This window comes from Talpa occidentalis, unplaced genomic scaffold (genome assembly GCF_014898055.3).
Source record: "Talpa occidentalis isolate TD23 unplaced genomic scaffold, MPIMG_talOcc4v2.1 talOcc4.13, whole genome shotgun sequence".
In the NCBI taxonomy this organism is placed as follows: domain Eukaryota; kingdom Metazoa; phylum Chordata; class Mammalia; order Eulipotyphla; family Talpidae; genus Talpa; species Talpa occidentalis.
In genome coordinates this window covers 53,516,072-53,527,758 of record NW_023601322.1, presented here as the reverse complement: position 1 = coordinate 53,527,758, position 11,687 = coordinate 53,516,072, and the positions used below count along the sequence as shown (strand labels likewise).

The 11,687-nt window shown below is 38.0% G+C and overlaps 1 protein-coding gene across 1 annotated transcript; it reads left to right on the top strand.

Annotated features, from left to right (window-relative positions):
* The first annotated feature begins 1,127 nt into the window (after positions 1–1,127).
* LOC129145607 (transcription initiation factor TFIID subunit 4B-like) lies at positions 1,128–9,513 on the top strand. Its single transcript, XM_054694237.1, has 2 exons — positions 1,128–1,426; positions 9,498–9,513. The coding sequence occupies exons 1-2, from the start codon at positions 1,156–1,158 to the stop codon at positions 9,503–9,505; spliced, it is 279 nt and encodes a 92-aa protein (XP_054550212.1). The 5' UTR covers positions 1,128–1,155; the 3' UTR covers positions 9,506–9,513.
* The last annotated feature ends 2,174 nt before the right edge of the window (positions 9,514–11,687 follow it).

The following is an 11,687-nucleotide window of genomic DNA, read 5'->3' as shown; positions in this document are numbered from 1 at the left end:
ATTGATAAATAACATCTACAGCCACAGCAAAGAAAAATTTAGAGTTGGGCAGCCCAACTCTAAAAATTATATGAAAATAGGTACATATTACAGACTATAAAATTACACACCAGTCTTGTCATTTCAAAGGAATGGCATTAAACCATTTGAGCGACGCTCTACAGCAAAGTGGGCAAAAAACATTGAGGAAGAAGGATTCAGTTCTTAGTTACATTCTGCGCAATCAGTCCTCACGTTTTTTGTTCCTTAAAAAGGAAATCTTTTTATTTTTATTTATTTATTTATTTATTTTATTTATTTTAATTTTATTAAAAAGGAAATCTTTTTAAGGAACAAGCAACGGGGAGAAACCAAGGGAAGAACACGGATGGACCAGACAGAATTTTTTTTTTTTTTTTTTCACAGACTCCAAGGTGCGGCTTGCCCCGCCCACGTGGAAGGTTTTTGGCCACTCGCCCCTCCTCCTTGCGATTCCGGGGACGATTCTAACGCCCACTGGAGGCGTCCCTAGTGACGTCACTTGCGCGATTCCAGTCTGTGGCCAATCACGCGGCTAGATTCCGGGGAAAGCCCGGGCGGCGGCGGCGGCCTGTGCGCGTGCGCGAGCTCTCCGCGTGGCTATATAAACATGGCTGGCGTGACCGCGCGATGGAGCCGCGCGGAGCGCATGTAGGGGGCTGTGGGGGCGTTCGGGTTTGTAATTTTGAAATTTCTGGCGGGGGAACCGCGGCGCCGGCTTAGGCAGGGAGGTGGGAGCCGAAGTGACGCCCTTCCGGGAGCCGCGCGGCGGGGCTCGCTGCAGCGGAGCCGCGGCTGAGGCGCCGGGCTGACCCGGCGCACGTGTGAGCGCCGCCGAGGAAGCGGGGATCCGGCCCCGCGCCGCCGCCGGGAGGAAGAGCCGCACGCGCCGGCCCCGCCGCCCGGCCCGCGCCGCTCCCTCCCCCCTGGCTCCGGCTCCTGCGCCTCTCCCCAGCGATGCTGTGGAGCCGGCGTCGCTCTGGAGTTGGCTGCCGCTCGACGAGCCTCGCCTCGCCTCAGCTTTCCGAACGGCGGCGCCGTCGCTGCCGCTGATCTGCCTGGGGGATGCCCGCGGGCCTCACGGAACCGGCCGGCGCCGCTCCCCCCGCTGGTGTGAGCGCCTCCGGGACCTTGACCATGGCCCCTGCCGGGCTTCTGCCCGTCCGGGTGGAGACCACTCCTGTGCCCCTGGGCGCCGTGACGAAGGCTCCCGTCAGTGTCTGCGTGGAGCCCACCTCTTCCCAACCCCTGCGCTCCCCCGTCGGGACCCTGGTGACCAAAGTGGCGCCTGTCAGTGCCCTTCCTAAACTCAGCAGCGGCCCCCGGCTGCCTGCTCCTCAGATGGTCGCGGTGAAAGCCCCCAACACTACAACTATCCAGTTGCCTGCGAATTTGCAGCTTCCTCCAGGTATGTTGGTCACCTTTTCCAGCCCGTGCACGGGCCCGTCGGCGGCTGCAGGGGCACCGTCGCAGCCCTGGATTGCAGCTGCTCCCTGGGAGCGCTGAAAAAGCTCGGAACCAAAACAACCTTTGATATTCTTGACTTTGCAGGGATGAGATTTGGGTTTACGGTTAATATAGCCTCTGGGTCATTACTGCATAGTTTTTCTTTTCGTACTTAAGGAAAGGAGCTTTTCACGTAAGTGACATAGTAAAAGGTAGAATCGCATATTTAGGAGGGCCTTTGAGGCACTGGCTGCTTTGGTGAGGGAGGACAGCGTATTGCGAAAGTTTATTTTTATATGAAGAAAAGGTGTTGCTTATTTACAGTGCTAGAAATACAGACTTGCCTTACACCAGTTTTGTCCCAAACTGAATTTCTCAGGATTGCTTTGATTTGTTTCTTTATGATTGAATTATGTTGGCATTCTTGTTCATGAAAAAAATATATATATATGAAGAAAAGACCAATTTATATAATCACACGCTTAGATTTTGTTGTAAAAAAAGTGCTTCAAAGGCTCTTATGTGTTGAGTCTGAAGGAATTTTAAAATTTGAGCAAATCAAAATAAGATTTCTGCTTTCTGGTATCAGAAATGAATTGTGCTGCGCATGCATGAATGCTACAATTAAGGACTATGACAACTTGTTATAGTGTTTTACTCCGTTGGGCTATTTTCCGTGATTTATACAAGGGGTTTGGTTTGTGATCATTTGCATTTGTAAATATGCTGAATGTCATTTGAATCTTTTTCCTTTTTCCCCCTCAAAGTCTGATGGAATTTCAGTTGGGGAAAAAAAAGCACATTCTTTGGAATGATCTCCATTCATAATTAGATTTTCTTCTACTGATTTTGCTTAGCATTAACTGAAATTCAAAGATGGTAAAGAAATGGAAGCTTTGAATCAACAGATTTGATATCCCCCAGCAAAATGACAGGTGCTCTTTTGTAGCATATTTTATTTGGTCAAGAACTTTGTGACTCTATTACAAAGTTTTGTTTCAGTTTTGTGTGGGACAGGAGGTACAAAGACTTACTAAGGTTGAGTGCCCCATTGGGTACATTATCAACCAATTATAAATTGTCATCTTGCAAACATGCTTATAAAGTAATTATATGAATGATTTTGAAATTGCTCCATAATTTTTTAAAAACTAAATTCCATTCTACTCTGTATGTTTAGAAACAATAAAAAAGAATTAAAACTGTCAAGAGTGAAAACTTGCTGATAATGGGAACTGATCACTTCCTGGGGTCAATTTGATAGGCACTTTTTATACATTATTTATATCTTTTATTTGCTGGTCATAATAGGTGGGTAGCAAATAAAGACTACGGTGTCTAAGGGTAAATAATTTGCCCAAAGCCAGGCAATTCACAGGTGTCAAAGGGAATTTGGGTCCAGGTCTGTTTGACTCTAATTTGCATAAAACTGTGCTTATCACTTTGTGTGTGTGTACAGTATGCCTCACTGATGATCAGTGCTAAAAAGTGATTTAGAGCCTGTTCATTTTATAGAACAAAAGACCGGAACTGAAACTTGTCCTGAACTAAATAGCAACAAAGTACACAGCCTCAGTATATCCTGCACTAAAATATTTTATATTACTGACTGATGAAATTCCCACAAAAGAGAGGAAATGAATTGTCTTTGGAAATTGTTAGTACAGAGGAGGTGTGGAGCTGCTTTGAAGGGTACTTTTGGGAATTTCTACTAGTGTGTGGCATCAGAATACATGAAAATATTTGTTCTTTCATTGGTGCAAAATAAAATAACCAATAGTTTAGAGATGAAATAGAAGCACCAATTAAAATGGCCTCTTAAAAAGTTATGAGCTTTATACCATTTTTAATATGTTGAGGATTAACAGATTACCTGAGGATACTTAAATTATACAGAAGTCAGCTATTCTCTTTTTTTTTCCAAAATAATGAATACTGACTGTATTTGATTTATCTTTACTTGAGAATTTTCTCAACAAACAAAACTGGTTTTTGAAAATAATATGGGTGAAGCAGCTGGAAATAAAGTGAAGGGGGAGCATTATGAGGAAATGAAAGAAACTGTAGTGAAGCTCTCAAAATTATTATGTCAGTTATTTCTGGTAATCTCTTTAGTTTTCTCTTGTGAACCTATGAGATTTTAGCCTGCCTGTTACCCTTTGCTTTTGATATTCTGTCTCTTCTATCTCTTATTTGAGAGTGATGAGCAAGAATTTGCTTACTTTATGTCATAAACTGTGATAAGTTCTGCTACTGTCATATTGTATAGAAGTTTGTGAAAGTTACTTGCAACATGTTTGAGGTCCTTTTTCATCAACTCCTTCAGGCTCATACACGGAAGTTGCATCTTAGATTCCTGAGCTAGTCCGCTGAATAACCTAGTGGTTCTTGTTTCCATCCTGACTTTATTAAAGGGTTTCTACATGATCATCAGCTTCCACCGTTGTCACAGTGCTGCTGGACTTCATGAAATGAGAGTTTATTCTTTTTAGTGCTCGCTATACGCCATCCACTGTTTGGATTTCAAAGGCTGTGGAGTCAGCCTAACTGGATAGTGTCAATAGCATTATTCTGTGGATAGTCATCCTCAAAGAAAGTGCCAGTACTCTCTTCCTGCTGCTCTTCTTCAAGGCTAGGTTAGGCTCTCCCATTATGTGTTCCCACCTGCACTTTCACCACCATAGTACTCTCATACTCTTATTATTGCATCCCTTTGATTCTAAGTTCCAGAGGTAGGGACTCTGGCATGGACTTTATTAACCCCAGGGCTTAGTAAATTGTTTGGTGCAAAAAAGAAAGCACTCAAGTATTTGAATGCATGCATGTGTATTGTATGTGGAGAAAAGAAGGGCAATAGGTGTAGCTGTTAGGGGATTCCAGGGGCCATCACAGTATCAGTGATATTGTTTACACTATATTATGCGATTACAAATACGATAGTAAATATCTTTGTAAATGTTGTGCAGTTTTATAAACGTGTATTTTTATAGAATAAATTGCTAGAAGTGGAATTGTTGGTTCAAATGGTAATACTTTAATAAGTACTGGTAAATTTACACCCAGAGATTTTTTAAATGCAAAATCAGCCTAATTTTAAAATGTCACCTATGGACTATTTTTTTAAATTTAATTTATGGTAAGAGGAGATGAGTAGAGAGAGGGAGACTTTGAATAAAAAAGTGTAGACTGGATGATAACATGGTTTTGTTAATTACAGAATAAATATACCTAAGAATGCTCTTGTTAGTTTGAAGTTAAAATAGTATATGAAAAAAAATAGTATATGATATGTAGCAGCCAAGACAGTTTAGTTCAGGTCACAGAATAAGGACTAGGTGTGTTAATCAAGTTTGTAGGTAACAAGGGACTTGGAGAATCAGCCTTTGGGGGAAAGTAGTACATGTCACAAAACAGGCTAGAACATTGGCCTTGAATCAGTAGACCTGGATTTGAATCCCAGTTTTACCACTAAATAGTGTTGTGCTCTTGGCAAGTTAACCTTATGCTCAACACCATTTTTCTTACATCTGAAATGTGGACCATACCTTCTTCATAGAAGTATCATAAAGATTAAATGAGTATACAGGCCTGCTGTTACAGAACTGTAGGGGGCATCATTTGTGTGGAATACACAGTGGTTGTAAATAGCAATGTCCTGAATATTAAGGTACCTGTATAGCGTTTGGCTCTAGATATTCTGTGATACCTATTCTGTATGTAGTAATATGTATTGGTGTCCACTAGATGCTCAGTAGTTTGAAAGGGTGACTCTCTAACTTTAATGCCTTCCTGCCCCGATTTTTTCAAATTAGAAAATAATATTTGTTTTAGAAAATTTGGAAAACATAGGACAATTACCCAAAAATATTTTGAGTGTATTTTTTAGTCTCCTTTTTTTTAAAATAATTTTTTAAAAGTATTTTTGCATAGAAGAACTGGGGCCAGAGGTTCAGGGGTGAGAGGATTCACCAGAGACAGAGTGGAGGGCAGAACAGATGAATGTACCAAAATACACTGCTAAGGGGAACAATAGGGGAGACAGGAGAGGTCTGCTGCCCCATGTGGGTTACCTCCCTGTCCCGGGATCGAACTCATACAGTGGCCGTGATAGCGCTGAGACTTAACGTATAGGTCACCAGAGAAGCCCTAGTCTCCTTTTTAATGTTGATTTTATTGTGCTGCACATTTTGACGTTAACAAAAGCAACCACTTTACAGTGTATTTTGAAATATTTGACAAAGATGTAGCCACCACTGCAATCTACAGAACATTTTATTCCTCAAAGCTTTTAGTCTCTTTGGAAGAAAATACGTGCATGCTTTCTCTGCTTTCACAGAATTGGAATCTATGATGTAATTTTATATTCTGTATTTCATTAATCATTATATACTGACAACTTTAAATTTAATTTTAATGGTTGCATAATTCATTAGTTAGTCATTCCTCTGACTGCTTTGGTTGCTTGTGCTTTTTGGTTTATAAATAAAAGCAAGCCAAATGTTTTATATGTAGATTGTGGTGTATAGCTTAGTTTCTTGAGACAGGTAAAAAGAATTGGAATTTCTGGAATCAAGGAAATGAGCATTTTGAAGTTATTGTATGCAGAATCCCTGTCCTGGAAATCAAATAGATTTCTAGAACTTCTAAAGTACACTGGACATAATTTTTCTCCAACAATCTTATTTTTCTTTGTAAACTAATCCATATGTAAAAACAGTAACAAATATGGGAAATTGAAAAGGAAATAATGATCACCTAAAATCTTATGGTCCTGCTTTTAAAAGATGAAACTTAGTATGAAAAAATAAGCAAAAATACCTGGTGGGGAAAAGGTGGATTTTTCAATAAATAGTTATGGGGAAACTAGACAGCAATATGCACAGAATGAAATCAGACTGCTATTTTACACCACAAACAAAAATTAACTCAAAATGGATTAAAGACTTGAAGGTAAGACTTCAAACTTAAAAGTTCTAGAAGAAAACATGATAGATAAGCTGCTTGACATTGGTTTGGGAGTGCAGCAAAATCTTCAGCTTAGTGAAGGAAACCATCAACAAGATGAAAAAGACAGTCTACTAAATGGGAGGAAATATTTACAAATCATATCTCCAATAAGGAGTTAATTTTCAATATAGATGATGATCTCACAAAACTCAAAGCAAAAATTCCAATTAAAAAATGGACATGGACAGATCATCTGTGTACATTATTCCAAAGGAAAATGTAGATAGCCAACAGACACATGAAAAGATGCTCAACATCTCTTATCATTGGGGAAAGGCAAATCACAGTGAGATAGCATGCTCGCTGTTCTCAAAAAGACAAGAAGGAAATCTTGGTGGGGATGTTGATAAAGGGGGATATTAATACTTCTGGGGGAAGTGTAGCTTGTGGAATGTGAAAAATAGTATGGTGCTTCCTCAAGGGGTTAAAATAGAACTGCCATGGGATCTAACAGTTCTACTTCCAGAATTCCAGGAAAACAAAAACACTAATTAGAAGAGATATGCACCCCTTTGTTCATTCAGCATTATTTACAATAGTTAAGGTATGAAAACAATGTAAGGTGTCCACCAGTGGATAGTCTCTCTCTCTCTCTCTCTCTCTCTCTCTCTCTCTCTCTCTCCCCCCCCCACCCACTGTATAAGTTGAAAAACATATTGCAATTTGGAATGATATGCGTAGACTCTTGGGAATTATGCTAAGCAAAATGAGAGAGAATGACATATAGTCTATGATTTCACTTATGTGTACAATTTTTAAAAGTGAACAAGTAAGGCAAACCTCATAGACTCAGAGAACATATGTTGGTGGGGTGGCCAGAGGGGTGTGGAGCTGGGATACATGAAATAGGCGAAGTAAGTCAAAAGGACAAACCCTGAAAGTTAACTTTGTGTGGTCACAGATGTTAACTAGACTTACTGTGGTAATGTTTTCACAATGTATACAAATATTGAATCACCTGAGACCAACATAATTTGTCAGCTATGTCACAAAAATGATTTTTGATAACAAATGATGAAACTTAATAGAAGGAAATAAGCTCTGATTTGACAAGTCAGTTGTGTAAGTAGAGAGCAGGGCATGCATCACAAAAATAGTAGAATCTGGAATAAAAACTTAGTGATTGATTTAATTATTTCTTTCATTTTCTCAAAGATTTATGGAAAAGAGAAAAATTTAAGTGTCTTTTAAGCTCATTAAGGAAAACTGTGATATCTGAAAAATTAAAGGAATTGGTCCCATGGTGCCAAAGGAAAGAAACAAATGTGAGTGTTAGTTGCCTTTAGGTGTTTAAAGGACTGTGCTATAGAGATGAAAGTAAGCTTATTTTGTATAGGTGCACAAAGAGCCCTCACACAGGATGCACATTTTGTTAGTACAAAAACATTGGTTTTATACTTATGTTTGTTTCTGAAATATGTTATTCTTTTTGATGCAGTTGTAAATGAAATTGGTTTCTTAATTTCATTCATAGTTATTCTTTATAAGAAATACAGTTGCTTTTTGAGACCCCTGCTTAAATCCTTATTGATCTTGTATCCTGCTGCCTAGCTATGTCATTTATTAGTTTTAATAGTGTTTGCTAAGATTTTTCCATTATCTGTGAATAGTTTAACTTTTTTCTAATCTGAATCTCTTTTATTTCATCCTCTTGCTTAATTGTCTTGGATAGTACTCTTAAGTACAATATTGAGTAGAAATGGTTGTAGGTATCCTTATCTCATTCCTCCTCTTCATAGTCTTGTTTTATTCTTGATCTTAAGGGGGAAAATTTTATTCTTTCACCATTAAATATGATTTTTAGATGTGGGGTTTTTGGTAGAAACAGTCTATGAGGTTGAAGAAGTTTCCTTTTATTCCTATTTTGTTGAGTGTATTTATCATGAAAAGGGGGTGTCAAATTTTGTAAATCTTGTTCTACACATTGAGATGATCATGTAGCTTTTTAGCCTTCTATTGATAGGGTATTCTATTAATTAATGTTTGGCTATTAAACCAACCTTGAAAATTGAAATAAATATTTTGTCATGGAGTTTAACATTTTATATGTCACTGGATTCAGTTTGCTAGTACTTTGTTGAGATTTTTTTTATCTATATTCACAAAGTATGTTGGTCTCTAGTTTTCTTATGATGTCTTTATTTGACTTTGGTATTAGAGTAATACTCATCTTGCAGAATGAATTGAAATATGTTCCTCTAATATTTTTTGAGTATTAGAGTAATACTCATCTTGCAGAATTAATTGAAATATTTTCCTCTAATATTTTTTGGAAGAATTTGTGAGGATTGATTTTTCTTAGATGTTTGGTACAGAATTCATCTGTACCTGAACTTTCTTATGAATAATTTTTGGATTATTAATACAGTCTGTTTGTTAGAGGTTTGTTCAGTTTGCCTATTCTTATTTCTTGAATCAGTTTCAGTAGTTTGTGTGTTTCTAAAAATTGTTCCATTTCATGTTTATCTAATTTATATGTAATCAATTCATAATATTCCCTTATAATCCTTATTTCTGTAATGTTAGTAGTAATGTCCCCTCTTTCATTCTAGATTTCAATCATTTGAATGTACTTTTTTTTTAAAGATTTATTTATTTATGCATACAAGGATGGGGGTACAGGCCAGAGGTGCAGGGGGGTGAGAGAATTCACCAGAGACAGAGTGGGGAGCAGAACAGGCAGATTGACTGAAATAAACTGCTGATGGAAGCAGCGGGTGAGTCAGGAGAGGTCCGCTGCACCATGTGGGCTGCTCCCTGGCTGAGGATCCAACTCATGCTGCAGAGGCTGTGGTCAGCCTCATAGGTTGCGTCTTAACCCCTTGTGCCACCAGGGAGGCCCTGAATGTACTCTTTCTTTAAAAAAATCTAAACTTTTGTCAAATTTGTTGGTCTTCTCAGAGAACCAATTTTTGTTTTAATCTCCCTCAGTTGATTTTCTGTTCTGTATTCTCTTTACCTCTGCTATAACCTTTATTTTATTTTTTTTCTGTTTGCCTTCATTTTTTTTTTTTTTCTTCCCCTAGTGTCTTAAGAGGGAAGAAGTTATTGATTGCAATTTTTCCTTTGGATTGCTGGTATTTACAACTATATTTATTGCTCTAAACAGTGCTTTATCTGCATCCCATAAGTTTGGTATGTTGTGTCTTAATTTTCATTAATTTCAATTATTTTTCAATTTTGCTTGTGATTTCTTTTTTGACCAATTTCCTATTTGGGGGTGTGTTATTCTGCTTATTTTTGAGTTCCTCCAATTTCTTTTTGTTATGGATTTGTAATTTCATTCCATTGTAGTTGGAGACTATACAATTTGATTTCAGTCATTTTTAATTTTGTGGATGTTTGTTTTATGCTCTAGTATATGGTCTATCCTCAGAATGTTCCATGTACATTTAAGATAAATGTTGTTGTGTATTCATAGATTTGTTCTAGGTCTGGTTGGTTTATATTGTTTTTCAAGTATTTGATTTCCTTGTTTTTTTGTCCTTTATTAACAGTGGAGTACTGGAGACATTCAAGTATTATTACTGAATTATCTATTTTCCCCTTCATTTTTGTTGGCTTTTGCTTCATGTGATTTGAACTGTGTTGTTTGGTGCATGTATGTTTATAATTCTTATATTTCTTGTTCCATTGAGTGTTTTATCAATTATAAATGTCCCACTAGTAACACTTTCTGGTTTTGTTTATTGTCTTATATTTGCCACTTTATTTTGGTGGGTCTTGCATGTACTTACATCTTTAGTGTCCTTTTTACTTTAAATGTTTTGTATCTTTAGATGTAAAGTGTCTCTTCTGCAGACAGCGTATAGTTTAATATTGGATATTGCTTTTTAAAAATCCACCTGATACCTTTTTGCCTTCTGATTGGATTATTAAATCCATTCACATTTAATGTTCCAGAAAAAAGTGGGTTTAGGTCTGCCCTTTACTTTTGTTTCTCTATATTTCCTGTCTTTTTGTTTCTCTTTTTTGTTTTCTTTTGTCTTACATGAATATTTTCCTGTTTCATTAACATCAATTCAGTATAGTTATATATGTCCACACATCCCCAAATACACATAAATATTTTAGTGGTTACTCTAGGCTTACAATATACATCTTAAGTTATTTCACATTCATATTAACTTACTTTGATGAGAGATAGAAACATTTTTCCTATTTAATTTCTCTAATTTTGTGCAATTATTGTTGCTCTACATATTGTATCCTGACCCATTATGAATCCAATGATACCTGGTTATAATTATTATCATATGTAAATTTTATGTCTTTTAAAGAGGCTGGTGTAAGAAAGGAAGAGGATATATTTGTAATATTTATTTTTTACCTTCTTATTTGCCATTTTTGGTTTTCTTCATTTGTTCCCATAAATTTGAGTTATTTCAAGTCATTTCCTTAGTACAGTATGGCTCTGCTCCCACCCACTTCCTTTGTTCAGCTATTCACAAATATACTGTGTTTCTATATGTTATAGGTGCAGTGATACAATTATCTACATATTGTTCTATAGAATTGTTTTTTATTTTATTTTTTTTTAAAGATTTGTTTTATTTATTTATATACAAGCACTGGGTACAGTCAGAAGCGCGGGAGGGTGAGAGAATTCACCAGAGCCAGCGGGAAGCAGAGCAGGCAGAAGGACCGAAGTACACTGCTGAGGGGAGCAGCGGGCGGCAGGAGAGGTCTGCGCGCCATGTGGGACCCTCCTCCGGTGGCCGGGGAGCAGCCGGGGATCGAACCGGCTGCAGAGGCAGCGGGCAGCTTCTCAACCCAGCGTTCAACCACTGCGCCACCGGGGAGGCCCATTGCTTTTAAATCAATTGAGAGAAGATAGCAGAGAAGTAACATGCATTTATTCTGTCAGTTTACGTTTACCAGCACACTTTTCTTCTTTTCATGTGAATTCAAATTATTGTTTGGGGTCAATTGTTTTCACCAGAAGAACTTCATTTAATATGTCCTTTGAGGTGTGTACTATCTGTAACCACTTCTCTAGTTTTTAGATGGTAATGCCTTTATTTTACCTCCATTTAAAAAAAAAAAAGATTTATTTATGCATACAAGAAACTGGGGTGTAAGCCAGAGGTGGGAGTTGGGTGGGGTGGGTGTGAGAGGATTTACCAGAGACAGCAGGGAGTAGAGCAGGCAGATGTACTGAAATACACTGCTGAGGGGAGCAGCGGGTGAGACAGGAGAGGTCTGCTGTGCGTGGG

Coding starts and splice junctions, on each gene's coding strand:
- LOC129145607 (XM_054694237.1), top strand. CDS start 1,156: ATGGCCCCTGCCGGGCTTCTGCCCGTCCGGGTGGAGACCACTCCTGTG.